We start from the raw sequence: 18620 nt of genomic DNA on the forward strand, positions 1-18620 counted from the left end.
TTGTAACCATTCCCAAGAATACCTGGGCACTGGGGCAAGATGGACTGTACAGGGGAACAGAAAGGAAATCATGGGATGCTCCTAAGAAGCAGAGATGAGATTACTTTAACTTCAAGAACTTCCACAGAACAAAGGTGAGGGAGGTCAAGGAAACACAGGTCAAACCCTCTCCAGGAGGTCTGTATTTAAGTTGGGGGAAGGAGCTCAAATTTTAGGCACTGTGAATAATGTTGGTAAACACCTCAAACAATTAGCAAAAGACTAGCTGGCTGTCACACAGCTAAAAACTCCCTCAATGCTCAAATTTTACATTCCATGAAAAGTAGAGAAATAGTCATTATAGTCTAACTTTTCAGCCAGAACTCAAGAGAGCAGACAACCAAAGCTGCTCTGGCAGATGAAGGTAGATACTAAAGACAGATCAGGAAGGCAAACTTCTCATCCCACAGAAAACAAGACAATCACTCGCCTCAAAGAAAAATCACTGAACACGAGCAGACACACACAACATACAAAGGTTCTGTAATGCATCCACACAAGTACACTGCTCCTTGAAATTTAAAGAAAAAATTTATTGAAGATCTGAAAAACAATTTCTAAAAGATTAACTTTTCCAGAAAACTGTAGCTACACAATGCATTGCGTCTATCATGTTAAAACGTGCATTAGACACAAATACAAAAACCATGAAACAAGCCACCGTTCTTCAACAATCTGAGCAAAGATAAAATGCCTAAGGAACAACATGGATGGATGACTCGCAAAGGATGGGCTCTTTACTTTAAGCACCATAAAAAAAAAGGGGGGAGCACAAATGGATGAGTGTTCAGTTATATACACTGAATTGAACCTTTGGCACTAGGAATCAGAGCATTCTGTCATATAGCATTAACACATATTATAAAAGTGCGTAGTGTCAAAGGAATAGAAACCACCAGCGTTCAAAAGCAGCTTTGTCAACGAAGCAATAAAACACTCTACAGTATGTCTCTCTGTTGTCCATCACTGAATACACTGGTAGCAACTTTGAAATGAAAAAAAGGAAAGAAAAGGAGCTGTAACTCCTTTTATTTTCTCTGTTTAAAATCAAACAGAAAACAAACATCAATTTTGTTATACACGAACATTTCCAAAGTACATTGTTTGTACAAGAGAAGGACTAAGAAACAAAAAGGTGTTTACAGAGATCAAACATGGGTGGGTGCACGCGCCTCACACGGCTTTCCGATGGTACTCAGGGGGAGCCACTTCATAATCACTGGCACTAAACAAAGTTGCAGAGTTCTTTGCCAGGTATCTAAAAACAAAATGTTATCCATTACAAGTATGAAAAAGAATTGTACTTTGATCCTAATCTCTTATCAATTACATACAGAAGCCACACAAAGCACTTTAAAATACATATCACAACCATGTAATTACAACTCAGATCAATAGGGTTACATACCAGACAATGCATAAAAAAAAAGGATGGAAGTCTATAGAGTTACTCCCCTTATTTCAAAGAAGCAAAAACAGGAGTCACTAGAATACCAACCTGAGTGCTTGGACCACCCTTAACAGGTATCATTACCCTGAAAGAGTTAACAGCTAGGATGTCTTCTTTAGCTCTTTGAAATCCATCATACTACAGATTCAGAAGTTGACAAGTAAATCTCAACTTGAAAGTAACGCCATAAAAATCTAAGGGCCCTAAAATGTCAAGTAGTAGAGCACTTTTATTTCATAAAGAAATTGGGGGAAGAGAGAGAATATTCATCACTTTTTTGTAGAAAAAAGAGGAATCATACCAAACTCAATTGCAATCTAATTTTTTTAAATTGACACACCACGGACATCTTTCTTGATCAGTATTTGTAAACCTACCTTATCCATGAATAGCAATTTAATAAAACATGCTTGGAGATCTTTGTGCATATTAAGTATTTCTATAGGACAAGTTTCCAGAAGCCTAACTGCCAGTCATTTAAAACGCTTATATATATTACCAAAGTGCCCTTCAGAAAACTGTAAAAACCAGGATTGCACTTTCCATTTTCCCAAAAATAGAAGCCATCCCTAGTTCATCCCCAAAATAACAGGAGACATTTTAACTATGCTAAACATACACTGTTTTACTTTAGTTCTATTACAGTATCTACAGTGCCAATCTATCAAGAGTAATTTGCAGTACACTAAACAAATTCATGTTTTTAATTTCAAGCATTAATTTTCAGACTTACTTTAGGAAATCGTGAAGATAATTCAGTAATAAAGCAAGGCTCTTCTCATCCAGAGGTGTGTAGGCCAACATTGCTCCAATTCGTACTATTTAAAAAGAATGAAGTCAAAGTTACATCCAAGGTAGCATTATGAGCATATACTTTAATTATGTGAGCAAATGCAACCATCACTAATCTCCTTAAAGCATATGATTTTAGAAACTGACTTTATATTTTTACACCACATAGAAGTTCAAATTGGAATTAAACAGTCTTTTAGAATGTTATTTTATGTTACCCCTTAATATAAATCAGGATACCAAAGGCCCCAGGCGAAAAAGTAAAACTATTTTCTAAAAGGGGTTATTACCAAACAGTCTCAGGAGATGTGGTGCCCCGTACACCTGGGACATGGGTGCATCAGGGTGGTCCGCAAGGATCTCAGCGTACTGCGGCCTCTCAAATTTGTAGAGCAGTTGAGTGCCCAACATCACATTGAAGTATTCCTTTATCCCGGCCACAACCTCATTGACTGCATACTCCCTGACAAGGGAACAAAAGTATCTACCTTCAGAGCAGGTCACTGAATGAACTGAGAGATGAAGATTCAGTCAACCAGCATGAGGGTAAGAAATTAAATGCTAAACCAATGACAATGAACCTCTGCTAAACATGAGAGAGATTTAATAAGAGGTAAGAAATTAATTCGAAGAAACAAACCACTGGTGAGCACACTACAACACACAGGTTAGGGATGGATTTTAGTTTTCACATTTTCAAACAGTTGTATTTTGAATGGTTATATACATAGTTACTTAGAATAGGTTTTTCAGTGTCACCTGGAACATTTACTGACTTGGCCCTTTAATAAATGTCTACCAGCTAAACCTTATGTCTAAGCAATGAAATTCTATCTGGCTAGTTTCTGATGGTATTGTTTTAAAGTTCATGTTTCAGATAATTTATCCAGAAATGATGTTTAAAATGTCTTTAGTATACTTCAAAGATGTATGTATTTTCTTACTTATTATCTGTGTTTCCTCGCGATTTCTTGTAATTTGCATAATCCTCTAGGATGGAATCCACGTTCTTCTTGGCGGGAAGATAGAAGAGCTTTGAAAACAAAAATATACTTGAATACTAACATTCTTTTTCAAAGACAAAGTACACTGGAGAAGTTTTAATGCACTAAAAGATCACCTAATAGTATTACCAAAAAGAAAAGGGCACTGTTCAGCACTTGAAACATGGATCTTGTGGCTGAGGAACTAAAAATTTAACAGCCAAATGCAGCTAGTGGCTGCCACACTGGACAGACACACTCTCACTACGCGTGGAGTACACCTACACAAACTCACCTCTGACGCGTTACCAAGTCACCACGTATCATTCTGCCTGAAACACTTAGCTTAACATTCACATAAAGGTTTGGGACCCAGTGTTCCATTAAACGTAAAAACTAAAACACAAAAAGCTGCCAAACACAAAGTGGGAGAACAGAGCTAAACCTAGCCATTTAGCTTCAGAGTCAGATCAAGAATCAAAGTCCACATATTGCACAGCCTATGACTGGTGCCTATCCCACACAGTCCCCATTTCTCCCCTATCCCTGGTTGTGCTATTTTAAGAAATTGATTCTTCTGTCCTACAGAGTCCCTCAACTCTGGACTTTGGTGGCTGTACCACTGTGACGTTACATACATACATCATAACGTCTCTTTCCTGTACACTTGTAATTAAAGCCTAGGAGCTTGATCAGATTCAGGTTCTTTTGGAAATCACAAATACCTGCAGGTAGTAGTTGTGTGCTTCCTATTTCTACATTCCATCAGCAGCACTGTATGTGACGATGTCCCACTTTCAATGATATTAAGCAGGAAATAAAATGGTTCTTTTTTTAATCTATTTTCAGAATGATGTATTCATGTCCTAGCCACTGCCAACAGTTATCTAAACCTTTATAAAAGTAACTGTAAACACATGGTCTTTTGTACATGTATCTTGCTTATTCCTCTCCCAGTCCTTTCTGATAATGAAGGTGCTCGGTCTAGTCCCTGAATTAAAATTCCCATCAGTCATACCTTCGATGTCTATGAAAGTCTACAGCCTTTTCCTTTAGAAAAAAAAGTTTACACTAGCAAGACCATTATCATATAGATTACAATCTATGTAACACCAAGTTACCTGCTTTTGCCGGGTAATTAAGTCCCAGTCATCAACAAGCCATGGCTTCAGTTCTTCAGGAATCTTGACTTTAACTTCAACTCTGCTCATAAATGTTTCCTCCTAAACAAAAAGGAGAGTACTAAACACTGTTCTTTCTAGCTGAGGAACAGCTCCAAGAGTTTTCTGAAAGCTTTTCTGAACCTTTAGAGGCACTTGGGATAAATTCTTTACTCAAACGGACAGCTGGAACTGTCACTTGGAAATAGTAAAATGAGTGAAGATCATACAGGTAACTCCTGGGAGAAAAGAATCTTGATAGTCTACTTGATGTCTTTTCATGTGAAGGCATTTTTTTTTTTTAAACAAATTTCCCTTCTTCTATAAATGGTCTCTCCACCTTGCTGCATTTTAACTTAGTATTTTCAAAATTTAATCAATTCGAATAGCCACATCTCCAATAATGAAGCCCAAACACGACTATCTTAAAGTTACATCTTTAATGTATAAGATTAAATATATCTTCTAATTTGTCAGCAACTGCCTAAAAATGTCTAATCTTCAGAACATACCAGTGTTTTAACCTCAGCTTCAGAAACGTAAACCGTCAGTTACACTTTTAAAACCTCTCTTTTCAAATTCATAACTCTGGAGATTATAAATATAATAAATTAGACATTTAATTCACTTATGTAAAAATTCCAAACTATTATACCCACACACATACACATGTAACTGATAGGCTTTCTTGGCATTTTTCTGTGGGTTTATTAAATCAGTAAATCAATTTAATGTGACCTAGGAAGTCAATTCAATCTTAATACCAAAGAACTATTTAGCCTTATACAAGAACACAGGGCTTAAAACGAACATTTGATGATGAGTTAGGGGTAAAAACTGGAAGGAATACATCTAGTGCAACACATGAAATAGATGTATACAAATATATCCTTTATCTTAAAAAGGAGAATATTTTAACCTCAGTAATTAAAGCATGCTATAGCAATGCTTCTGAGACTCAAAAGTTCTATGACTATTTTATCCGTGCTATAACAGGACAGATTAAAAATTCTATCATGCTATTATTAACATAAATTTAAGGAAAAACTCACATTTTCAACAGTAGGATCTACTCGAGCCCTTTTCTTGCGAGGAGGCTGAGGTGTTTCACTAGTGCTGCCACCATCTCCATTTCCAGGTGCTGTAAAAATTTGGGGTAAGGAAGGGAGATTGTTAGCTTAATGAGTAACTCTTTACTCCTTGACCCTTCCATTACATAAATATTACTAAAATCTACATTGAAGAACCATATTCCTACCAAAAATATACCTCTCATGAATAGCTCTAACCAAACATCTAGTACAAAGCAATATTTAATATTACCATGTATTTTTTTTACCATGTATTTTTAAAATATAATTATCTCACAGTCAGTCATTAAAGAACACAAATACAATAAATGCTTATGTTTCTCCACAGTATAAAGAATGTCCATTCTCTATGGCTATGTACCTAACTCTGTAACACTGCTGTGACTCATGAGACCATCAACATATGCTTACTCTAAAAGTTAACTTAAAATTTAACAATGAATTCAAAATGCAAATGTTATAAAGGCAGAATAATTAATTCAAACAGTTAATAAATATACTTACTCTTTTGTTTGTTCTTTTTCGTCTTCCTGAAAGGAAAAAAGAAAAAAGCTAATTGTCGCTATTGTTTCTAGTTTAAATTCCCTTCTACCAGGTTGAGTCCATAGAGAAATACTGCCTTGATGGTAAGATCAGGCAGCGATCTTTGCCTGATCTTATTTCCTGCATATTCTTATTTACTACTCAAGACTTAAGGACTTCTTTACTGATAGCTGGTTCAATCCACATCTCCCTCTAGACAGCAGAAAAATCAAAACCATATCATGAGATCTTCTCCCAGGGTTTTATCATTTATGTCTATTAGTAAGTTTATAGCATGTAAATTATATTAAAAAGAACCTGCTTCATAAGACTATTAGTTCGAAAAACACAAAAAAGCTCCAAAGATTAAAATATTTTCCTCAATTACTTTGGAACCAGCATAATTTGACGTTAGACTATGTTTCACACCAATGCATTATTCTACTCTCACTGGTCAAATTCTGTTTCATTTTAATTCTTCTTGAAGCTACATTACTTTCTTTACAATACTAAACACTCTGCTCACCCACTCAGAACAAAGCTTGTGTCTAGACTATTATGCCTAACAGTAATTTATCTCATGGCTGTTTATATATGCACCAACAGTAAATTACGAATCCTAACATAATATCTAATTATTTCTGGAGCACAAAGAAAAAAGTTTATAAAGCCATGATTATAGATTATGCCTGGAGGGGCCATCACATTACACCTGAATGTGTTTGCTTTTCTACAGTTTTAGTATTAATAAATGTTAAATACCTGTGTTTAAGTTTTCCAAAGATCCAGATCATGGAAGTATGTTACTACTTATTAACAAATAAAGCTATGAATCAATCTCAAATAGTAATCCTTGCCAAGTCAATCAATTATCTTACCAAATCAATTATCTTGCCAAATTCATTAATCCTTGCCTAATTATCTTCTTACCCCAAAAAATAAAACTGCAAACATTTCAAGATGCATAGTTATCTTCAATACTGTCATTTAATTTTTAGGTAGTAAAGTCAGACTAGTCATGGTCTAAAAGCAACAGAATCTAATCTCAAGGAAAAAGATACTGAAAAAGCAAATCTACCCCTCAAATCTCAAAACTTGTGTCTTGAGAATCCAATGCTAATGCTTGTAAAAGAAAAACACATTACGTGCACACGTTTGTTCTAATTTGAATGATTGTAAGGGACTTCCCTGGTGGTTCAGCTGTTAAGACCCCACACTTCAATTACACAGGGCAAGAGTTTGATAACCTGGTCAGGGAACTAAGATCCCACATGCCACCCAGTAAGGCCAAAAAAGTAAAGATTAAACAAAGGAGGGGTTGGTTATGTACTTAATGCCACCCAACTGTACACTTAAAAATGAGTTAAGTGGCAAAAAAAAAAAAAATTGCTAAGGAAAATTAAAGAATCAGTATGTAGTTTCAATAACCCAATACCAGTGGGATTCTCACTGGCATTTTTCAAATCACAACAATGTTCCAGTTTCCACTTTCAACAAATTGTAATACACAGTGTATCAAGCTTGAATTTCAGTGTAAAATTAAAGAGCTTCTTACACTTCAATATTTTTTTGTTGTAGCCCAGCAGTCTTCTTTCCAGGGGCAGCCCCTCGCATCTTCCCCTCTGCATACTGCTCCCTTCAAAAATAATTTCAATGATATATCATCATAAAATATTTATATAGAAAAATAAATTGATAGCTTGATTCCATTTTGAAATTTATATTCAAATTGAAGTTCCAAGGCTATACATATTCTGGTACAAAATTTTTATTAACAAGTTGGACAAAGAGAGAACACATTTACAAAAATCAATTCAAGAAAGGAAGAGTAAAAAGGCTACAAAAGGCCTCTCTGATCACTTGAGGTCAAAATCCTAACAGCAGCTGACAGGTAGCACGAATCATTTTAAAAGCAGGCAGCCAACATGATTTGTGCTGTGGATTCCATTTCCATAAACTAACTTACAGCCATTTCTCCTCCTATTCATGTTGCAAACAAACTTACTGATTGGCTTTTTGAAGTTCTCTCTGTTTTTGTAAGTTGGTATCCACGTACTTGAGTACTCTGCTTTCTGGAACCCATTCATCCCAACTGAAAGAGAAAAGTTAAAATATCATTCAAAAATATTTCATTAGCATACGGACTCTGTTCTACAATTTTTTCTCTTAAATCCAAGAGGCAAGAGTTTGGACTTCTCTGAACTAAGTTGAAGAACTGGCATTACAAATCCATTCTCAACTAGACTGAAAGTCTAGAGAAAATCTGTTCTGTAAAATGGTAATATAAACATTCTCAGAAGCAATACCCCAAATCAAAAGTGCCAGAGTCCAAAAGATTATCCAAATCGTTTGGTTAAAATGGCTTAAGAGTACAGCATATAATAGCACATAACCTAAGAGCCCCTAAGTAATTGTCCTTACAGAATAAAGGCACCTGAAAAACTTTAAAAAAAAAAAAGCACAGGAATCCATAAAATGACTTCTTAAAGCACTAAAAAAAAAGGAACTAAAACCAGCTGGTCATCTCTGATACAAAATTTCAAAACTCACTGTGCCTTAGTTTCACCTGTCTAATGGGGATAAACATCCATCTATCTCACAGGACTGTTAAGAGAATTAAATAATAGATATAAAATACTTGAGAGTTTTGATGCATAGAAGATAAACACTCAAGCTCCATGAGAAACATACTAGAAGGTATACAAAATAATACCACCTAAATCAACTCACTTAAGACTAAAGTGTTACAATGGTTATCACTCACTCACAAATCAATTTACTAATTTCCAAGGCAAAATCTTTTTGGCTTTCTAAACATCAAAAGGTAGAAACATCCACTCTCTTAAAAATATCTAGTTGCTAAAGCATTCTGGCACTCAGAAAAGCTTCAAAACAAGATTTCAAAAAAAATTATTTTGATATGAAACTGACTTATGTTAATTACTACACAGCATATTGATTCTATAATACATTATACACACACACTCCTTTCATAATTTTTACCATTATGGTTTATCATGAGATATTGAATATAGTTCCCTGTGCTACACAGTAGGATCTTGTTCAAAACAAGACTTCTGATGTGGCTTCTTTCCCCAAAGAGAAAAAGACAGGATATTTCCTAGGCAGTGCTGAACTTTTTGTGCAAAGTAATTTTTTTCCTCCTGCTGATGGAGCTCCTTTAGTGACACAATTAGATTATATCCTCAAAGTCTTTTATTTAATGATTTCCCACCTTTGACCTCTTATGCAAGGTAGCCAAAAGAATAATAAATAATAAAAAGCAACCCTCAACATGATTTCCTAGAGAAAACTTTAAAACATGCATTTACCTAGAGGTCAGGAAGGGGTGGTGTACTGAGGGAGCTCCTTCAGGAACAGGAAAAAGGGCTACAATATCCTCATGTGTCTTCAAAGTTTTTTCAGAGCGCCTGGGCCTCACAGCACTTCTGATACAGACAGCATAGTACAAAGTAATCTCAGTAACTAGGTGTAGAATTCTGCTTACGCTTTATTAAGATTTATTTACAAATGGAATATTTAAATGTCTGTGTCAACAAATCGAGTACCTACTGTGCTTTTGAAGAAGTATATATTTACTGAAGTTTAAGAAAATTCCAATTTGCAGATTGGGCTTCCATCGTAGTCTTTTCTAAAAGCATGGTATCTTATAAACCATTTTCAAAATTGAGGATCTTATTCCTACTGCTAGTTATATCTGTTCCTATTTTCTCTAAAGGGAGTTAGCGAATTTTTATGTACTAGAAAGTTCCATTTGAGAACTGTGAAAATTCCTTTCCTCTCATAAAAAATGCATCTAAATAAGAACATTGATCTAAAAACAAAAGTCCATTTCAGAGTTTCTTTTGCACGCCAGGCGCTGAAAACAGTTGCTGACCCACGGGAAAATGATGTCTTTTGCTCTGAGGAATATCACTATTGGGGGGGGGGGATGGCCAAACATCCAGAAATTCTTCCATACAGCTCAAACAGAAGAATTTCAGAACTTTCTAAAGGTAGCTTGTCATTAATTCCCAAAGTCACAATGATCCATGGCATTAACTTACACGGCACTAAAAACATTCTGTACAGATTTAAAGGCCCCTCTAAATAGTTATTAAAGATCAGTATTACAAATTACATATATTTGTCTACATACCAAGACAACTACAAAAAACACATCCTCTACAAAGACACAAAAAAACTATGCAGCCTATCATTTATTTGTTACTAGGTAATATAACAAAGGAAAAAACATTTTCAGGCAATATTATAAAAAAATACAAGCTTTTTATGTATTTCCACAATTTTAAGTTGGAAATGTCATTTAAAACCCAGTCTTGAAGTTGTACACACCTGCAAGGAATTTAATAGAAAATACTATATATGAAAAAGTTAAGCACAAAAGTTGTGTCCACAGCTATTAAGATGTAATCCTAAATTATCTTAAAGTGTACCTGGGGATGAGGCACAGATCTAGTCCATGAATCTATTTGTTTTTCTTTTATTTCCTTTAAAGTTCCCATTCATGATATGCATAAATATTTGCTTTCCTATACAGAATTAAGATTTTCATGGTATCTAATACACTCTCAACTTTACCAGGATATTTTTATATTAAAACATAAGTGTAATGAAAGACACAGTTTCAACATTTTTTTTTAAAGGGAAGGGAAAGCTGTAAAATAATGGAGATCCAGAAGACAAACGTTCCTGGATATTTGAACCAATTTAATATTAACCCTGAAACCCCATTTAAAATCAGAGACCAGTTTACTTCTGTTAAGACCAAAGGGATTAAAAGCTCACAGGGTCACTTTGACTTACTATATTACCATCACTACTAGGAATATTTTAATTATTAACTGGAAGAAAAACCAACTTATTGAACGTGCTTCTATACATTTTAGATTTCCACTTTTCTACAGTTATACTAACGGAAGAAAAGACAAAGATCTGATACTATTTCTTAGCTGTAACTATCTTGTGAAAAAATCTTCTAACTAATAAAATTAACTGAGTTGGTCACTGGCTAAGGGACTGTGTGAAAGACCACAAAAACAGAGTCAGTAAATGTCAAAAAAAAAAAAAAACCCCTTCCAAAACAAGAGTATACATCAAATCAGATGGCATGGCCGAGCTGGCGTAAAGCTTTAAAAAAAAAGACCTCAAGAACCACTCTTTTTGGCAGTGCTATCTTTGAAGGACAAAACACCTTTAGTAAAATTAAAAACCTCTCAGACTAAATATTACAAGCTATTCAATTACAAGCACCAAAAATGAGTCAATTATCAGATGTGGTATTTGTGAGATCCAAGAAGAAAGACCCATCACTGACAGAGCTCCACAGGCTGAATATTCTAGAATGTGTTCAGTCTGCAACCACTGTCCATCCCCAGCAACATCAATACATCACTGCTTTTATTAAAAAAAAAAAAGCTCTTCAGAGTGGAAAACTAGGTTCTGTAATTACATTTCTGTACCTGTGTTAAACCATATGCTAAAAGTGAACTACATGAATTCACTGTTAGTATATAATTATGCTTTCAAAGTTCAAAACATGATTTGGTCAATACATCAACCAAATAAAGCAATTTTTAAATCTTTTCTCCCTTGCTTAGTAGAAAAACACAACTAGTTTTGAGTGTAACTGCTTGAAATACCATTTGTAGTCACTAAGTCTCTGTTATAAGAAAAAAACTCAAGCTGTCCTAAAACGTACCAAAACTAGAAAATAGTCCGGCTAATGAATATTAGACGTTATACCAGAACACAAGAAATAGGCCACAGAATGTAAAACAAAATGGCAGTAAACCCTAATTTCTATTATATTTCAACATATTACAAATAGTTCACCTTTGCCCCAATATGTACTTACAGTCAAACTGTACAAGAATTAAAAAGCACAGGCTTCTATCAGTTTATGACACAAAGCCAACTTGTTAATTATAAATAAAAATTGCTTTAAAAAAATCTAATACTCACTTTTTATTCCAACCACTGTAATGGATGAAGTATTTGACCTGTTTATCCTTTATGGCAACTTTTACACACTGAAATAAAAAAGAAACAAATGTATTTAGAAATAATGAAAAAAAAAGACTATCTGGGTAATTTTGAACTATCCAACACTGAAACTGTTTGGTGGCCAAAAAAAACCTGATGAGACTCTTGAACACTACTTAAGCCTTTAGACTAGTATTCAAAGTTACACTGCCAAACAGTTAAAAGTCATTTGTTGGGAGTTAGTCCAACAAATCTAAAGAACCATAAGCACTGAAGGTGACCCTAAACCTTACATCAGTGGGCTAGATAGGCTATCCAAGAACAGCTAATGAAAGCTGTAGTTGTGCTTTCTCAAAGTCCGGCTAGTCAAAAGCTACATTTGGATAAACAAATTCAGCTCAAGAAAAACATTTACACCACATTATTTTAAAAGCTCATTAGTTTACACAAGGCAATAAGCTATTCTGCTGATTATCAGCAACTGAGTGACAGATGAAAAACATCTTGTCTTCTTGTGTACTAAGTCACTTCAGTTGCGTCCAACTCTTCGCAACCCTGTGGCTCATAGCCCGCCAGGCTCCTGTCTGTGGGATTCTCCATGGAGGAATACTGGAGTGGGTTGGCATGCCCTTCTCCAGGGGGTCTTCTCAACCCAGGGATCGAACCTGTACCTTTTATGTCTCCTGCATTGGCAGGCAGCTTCTTTCCTACTAGTGCCAGCTGGGAAGCCCTGTGTTCTTCTTAAAAGCAGCCAAACAAATTAAAACTGATTAGTGGAAGTCATTAACCATGAAAGGGTGATGACTATCTGGTTTTGGATTTTAAAAAATTTTATCAGAGGCAAACCAAGAGAACCACAATAGTTTAAGTTACTCCAACTGCCATTTGAAATTGTTCCCTGGTGTGTTTTTGCTGCCAGAGCAGAAAAAGCTGCCAGTTTAGGAGAGCCTGCTAGAAGCTAGTTAACAACAGAAACAACATTCAGCAACAGAAATGATCACTAGGACTCAAAATGCATTTATAAACTGTATTGGTATTATCCATTAAGATGTATGTACACATACATGAAGTTCTTGACCATCTCAGAAATCCAATTTCAGTCATTTTAGAACTTTAAAAACATACACCTATTATGTATTCAAAATAAGTAAAATGGTTAGCAACATTGACACTTTACAACTGTTAAAAGACTTTTCACAGACAAAAAGTATTCACCAAGAACTTACATAGAAAGTGCCTTTACAGTTTATTTTTTTTAAACAATTGTCAAAAATAGTTGACACAGCTTAAATATTTGTGCTAAAAGTTAACAGAAACAAGACACTAAAAACACTAATGCAGCATCCAATTTATCTTTGTTTAAATGTAAAATCAGTTTTTTATAACCTCAGTGCAACACTGATACACAGAAAAGGAATGCCCCAGGATTCAAACTTTGCCAGACAAAACTAACAAAAGTTAAATGTACTCATTTGAAATGTTAGCTTTACCCTCAACATAATTTTCCTCAGTGCTTACTCAGCATATTACATTTGCCAATAAAATTGACTTTGGCAGTATTTTCTCATAAGTCATTAACTAACAATGCTATTTTGTTTCCATAGTCAAACCTCTACCTTTCTGTTCACTTTCCAACTGCTTGCCTTTAGCAGATCGGTAACACGAATGGGAGGATGCTTTATGTGAACCGCTGAACAAGCAGTGAGACAATGATAAAAAAGATGAGGAACTATGAAAAAATCTATATCTATGAAAAAAGGTACCTCTCACTAAAGCTACCCATCACTGAAATCTAATTATCAAACCAGTAGTTTCAACTAACTTCTTAAAAGAAAACAGGTTTTGTACCTTTGCTTCATACAGAAGAGGCCCATGAAAGCACAGCACTCTCTCACCTGTAAAAGGAAAAAACAGGGAAAAAGCACTGCGTTAGTTGTGATTTCTCTTCATATATAAGAATATTCACATCTGGGAGAGCCGTCACCCTTGTACTATGGTGTTCCTCAAAAAACCAACAAGCAAGTGGATAAGGGAATGTATACATCAACACTTCAGATGGAATTTCAAGACAAAAAAACACCTCGGCATTTGATGGAAACAAAAACAATTAGGATATCAATCTATTTAAAATCATCAAATCATCTATCACCTGCTAAGCAAATAAAATCTACTATAGCTATCTACTGACAGGGTTGACTTATTTTTCAATGTACATCTGAGATTGAAAGAAATTTTAAGTTTAGAACCTTCTGCTCTACCTATTCTGTGCTTCCAACCCGTCAAAGCAAAGGGCCCAAGCTGAGGAAATATTAATACAAAAGCACAGATGAAACACATAAATTCTTGTGCAGTGGCCCACTGTGAGGAACCACTGCCTGATGCTAAGTCTATGCCAAACTTAAGTGGAGACTAGAAACAGGAAACCAGCGACTTCTCTCAAAGTCAGGGATAAGAACAGAAACAGGTATGATAAGAAAGACAGCTAAGCCAAAGTAGAAAGTTTAATAAACTTGACTTCCAGCATGGTGGAAGTATTATCCAGAAAAGGAAATGGAGAGGGGGTTTCAGATCAATTCTGGAATAAGTTACAGTAGCTACAGGACCCAAACTGGAGCCATCTAGTAAGCAGTTGAGTACATATGTCTGGAGCTCACGAGAAAGCTGGGCTGGAGCCACTGCTGAATACTATGGACAAGAATGAGACCACAGGGACAGAGGAAGGTAGAGTCTACTCGGAAGCACCGAAGACGGGAGACCTGTGTGCCTAATTTTAGTCTTTCTTCAAAGGTACCCTGAAAATAGTCTCACCAGTGTCTCCCTCCTTTTGGTTGCTGCCACCAAAGACAACCACACTGAGGCTAAGGCCCTTTGACCTCCATTCTAGCTACCTGTCCCTAATATCCCACTGAAATATACAGTAAGTTGAGGAATATGACCCAGCAAAACAAGTGCCTAATTTCTCCTGGAAGTGGAAAGACTGTTAATTGGGGAAGGAGCAAACCACTGTCGTCTCACTTTTTTTGAACTTTTCCATCCTTAATCCTTAGTAGTATTCAAAATGCAAAGCTAATTTTGCCCAATGCTCTCAAATTCAAAGGTGATGAGATTCCAATTCCTCATCCTCTCATTGGTTTTCTTACTAGGAACACTACTCAAATTCCAGCATCAGCCACTCTCCTGACAAGCCAAAAGGTCTCCCCCTCCCCACCCTTCCCCTCCCCTCCCCCTACCACACGGGTTAGATGCCCAATAGTTTTCTTTACTTTTTGCTTTAACATATCAAGTGGAAGACCAACTGCAGTGCAGAACAATCACTGTGCTGAAAAAATGCTTGTAACATGTGTTGCACCATTAATTAACAAGAGAAATTTTCAAGTTTAAAAGAATCAGGGAAAAAACTTTACCATCATTCATATTTTTACCATCACAGAAGCTCAATTCTTCTGCAGTGTTTTAATATAATTCTGTTAGTTTCAACAGACTATTCCTTTTTCCTTACAAGATATTCTCTTCTAAATAACTCAGTCCTGTCCAACTCTTTGCAACCCCATGGACTGTAGCCCACCAGGCTCCTCTGTCTATGGAGATTTTCCAGACAAGAACACTGGAGTGGAGCTTTTCCTTCTCCAGGGGAGCGTCTCTACCCACGCAGAGAACCCTTAGCTCTCCCCGTCTCCTGCACTGGCAGATGGATTCTCTATCACTAGGGTCACCTGGGAAGCCCCAAAATAATAATAATTTCTTAAAAGATGGTTATACAACTCAACTTTGACACAGGAATAGAAAACATGTCTGCAAAGTGCAAAGACTCTTAGGTAGCTTTCAAAACCATAGTGGCTCCTTTTGTTGTTCAGTCGCTCGGTCGTGTCCGACTCTGCGACCACAAGGACTGCAGCACCGCCAGGCTTACCTGTTCTTCACGACCTCCCAGAGTTTGCGCAAATTCATGTCCACTGAAGTCTGTGATGCTATCTAACCATCTCATCCTCTACCGCCCTCTTCTCCAATTCACTGCTACAGCAGCATATGGATTCTCCTTCACTCTACCATCCCCTCCAGTTTAGAACTAAAGCACTTCCTCCAGAAAGCCATCCTTAACTGTCCCAAGTCTGTGTCATTTTCCTTTGATGTCCTACAGTGAGGATTAATTTTTGTGTGCAATGGACCCTTCAGTCTGGTTAAATCTTTGGGCCTTTTCTCAGAATTTTTCTACAAACATGTAAAACAGTACTACAAAAGAAACGAACTATACTGAGACAAATAAAAACATTTAAAACGTGTGTCATGGTATTATATGAGCTCCTTAATTGATACAACATTTAGCTGCTTATTCAGGGAACTACACCACAATTCTGAAACAACGAAAAGAATACATCACATCTGAATGTATCTTCTACAACTTTAATTACAGCTACTACTACTGTGGGAGGGTCTTGTTTTGCTTTTCTGTGGGGGAGGAAATCTACTATCATAACTGAACTATTAATTTTAGTTAGAAAATAGAAAAAAAAACTTTTTCCTGTCCAAGTACAAGGGGTGCTCTGAATTATAAACACCCTAAATCAAGAATCCTTGCTCTAAAACATCTGGTTTAAAAAAAGCAATCCAAGCAATCCACAGTCATCTTCAAAGAGCTTCTCAGGGTGAGAGAAAGCAGGTATTAAAAGCCAGTTACAGGGAAAACACCGCGGCAATCTTTTAAATATTCCATACTGTTACAATAGGCTTGGGTTTTGTGTGTATGACTCAAACTAATTCTAACGCACATCAAAGTTTGAACATCCCTACAATTTTTTGCAGACGTCTCGACATTCATGGTATCTAACACGTACAACCACAATAATGTGAATGAGGATTTTAAAGTGTTCTTGCTTGCCTTACATAATTTTATGTCCACTTTAGTTTACTGTTAAGCCTCCACTATATAAATTAATAGATGTGGTAACTGTGGAAATTACAGAGCTGTCTTCCTCTGGAAATCAGGCTCTCTACAGTCAGCCTACACATTTATCAGAGACAATAAAAACTCAAGTTTCAAATCACTGTTAATCAATTATTACAATTAACCAAACCACTGCCGTACTTAAAAGGCTGACATCAAGGCAACGGGACTTCACACAAATGAGGACGTAACACCGCATTAAGGCAGTTTTTAATTACTGCTTTACAAGCCACCGCGCAGCCAAAGCGCGTTCACGTTCCCATAGGACACCGACACCGCTTTTCCGAGAGCAAAGGGATGCCTTCGGGCGACACAAAGCCGACCCGGACGCTCGCGCTTTTTTCCCATCCCCACCCACCTCCCCGGGGCCAGCGCCGAAAAACCGGTTCCAGATCGGCGGCGGGGGAAGAAGGGGGCGCTCCTCTGCCCTAAAGCGGCGTTTACGGCCGCGAGCCGGGGACCCAGGCGCCGGCGGCCATAATGGACCCGCCATCTTGCAGCGGCCATCTTACAACGCAGTTCTCCCGCCCCGAGACGCGAAGCCAACCCCCTCCTGCCGCTGCTCTGCGGCTCCACCGCGAGCTACTCGCTCGCGGCTCGATGGTCGCCACGGAGTGCCAACCCTCGGACGCCCACGCGGACGGGGAAACCCCGCACGGCGCCTGAAACGGCCGCCGCCACCGCCTCCCCTCCCCCACGCCACATCACTTCCCCTAACGGCCGCCATGGCGCGCCCGCCGCCTCCCTACAATAGGCTACTTTCTCCGCGCCCTCTTCCTCTCAACAACAAACAGCACTAAAGCTGTGCCACGCGGCAACGGCTCCCTCTCGCACTCAAATGCCTGCCTAACGCTTTCGCCTCCCAAAGTGTTTTTATCCTCACGACGCACAGAAAAACCTCGCCGCAATGCGCTTTCTCCGCACAAAGCCCTGCCCGCCGCCTCCTCGGGGCACGGCCCTCACTATCCCCGGCCCCCAAATCTGAACCGCCCCGAGACCACCTCCCTCTCCGGGCCGTTAGATGCTTTGTCCCCAGGGGATCAGACTCACCCTCCTGGAATTTAGGCTTCGGGTCCTGCTTCGGCGCCATTTATAAAAGATTCACCGCCGCCGCCTCCTCCTTCTCCCACCACCCCTGACTACCGCCCCCTACTCTCTACCCCACCCAGCTCCGCGTCAGACGCGCCGTCAGGCACCGCCAACTCTACATCCTGGGCCCGATTTGCCAGCGTCCGCAGACCGCCCAGCACCGCGACCCGCGCAACTGCCTCTCCAGCCAACGGCTGCCCGGCGCGCACGCGCCCCTGCGCCCGCGCCGCCCCGGGGCACGCCGGGATTGGTAGTTCCGAGGCGCTGGAGGCGCCGAGGGGCGGGGGCGGGGCGGTGGCCTCCTCCCCGCCCCCACCCCTAACACCCTGCCCCACCCCCATCCCCGGGGGCGGCAGAATTTTTACTTCCTAGATTTGATTTTACGTTTTTCTCGGAGCGAGGGACAGCAGGGCTTTGCCTAGCCCACACAAAAGAAGGGGAAAGGCCCAGTTGCGGAGATCCACGGGCAATATAGGGCCGCAACGATATGGGCTTGGGAATGGCCAGAGCGAAATGGCGGCCTCTGAAGCCCCTTTTCAGTAGCAT

General features: G+C 38.2%; 1 protein-coding gene across 2 annotated transcripts; it reads right to left on the minus strand.

Moving 5' to 3' along the window:
- Positions 1-551: 551 nt before the first annotated feature.
- MORF4L1 (mortality factor 4 like 1) lies at positions 552-18261 on the minus strand. 2 transcript variants are annotated; one of them, XM_043489429.1, is made up of 13 exons: positions 18036-18219; positions 13892-13938; positions 12023-12090; positions 9370-9486; positions 8043-8129; positions 7593-7673; positions 6020-6045; positions 5477-5565; positions 4386-4487; positions 3226-3314; positions 2572-2744; positions 2223-2307; positions 552-1297 (listed from the first exon to the last, which is right to left on the minus strand). In XM_043489429.1, exons 1-13 carry the CDS (start codon positions 18073-18075, stop codon positions 1213-1215), a joined length of 1089 nt encoding a protein of 362 aa, XP_043345364.1. In that variant the 5' UTR covers positions 18076-18219; the 3' UTR covers positions 552-1212. The 2 variants fall into 2 exon arrangements, with proteins under 2 accessions (XP_043345364.1, XP_043345365.1); XM_043489430.1 differs by lacking the exon at positions 9370-9486 and having other exon boundaries at positions 18036-18261.
- Positions 18262-18620: the final 359 nt, after the last annotated feature.

Source organism: Cervus canadensis, chromosome 17, assembly GCF_019320065.1.
Source record: "Cervus canadensis isolate Bull #8, Minnesota chromosome 17, ASM1932006v1, whole genome shotgun sequence".
NCBI classification, from domain to species: domain Eukaryota; kingdom Metazoa; phylum Chordata; class Mammalia; order Artiodactyla; family Cervidae; genus Cervus; species Cervus canadensis.

Bases quoted from the DNA above. Each gene is read 5' to 3' on its own strand.
- MORF4L1 (XM_043489429.1), bottom strand. From the start codon at position 18,075: ATGGCGCCGAAGCAGGACCCGAAGCCTAAATTCCAGGAGG. The intron at 5,566-6,019 runs GTAAGTATATTT...AAATTTTTACAG, and splicing joins GAAAAAGAACAAACAAAAGA to CACCTGGAAATGGAGATGGT. The intron at 1,298-2,222 runs GTAAGTCTGAAA...TTTTGTTTTTAG, and splicing joins TATCTTCACGATTTCCTAAA to ATACCTGGCAAAGAACTCTG.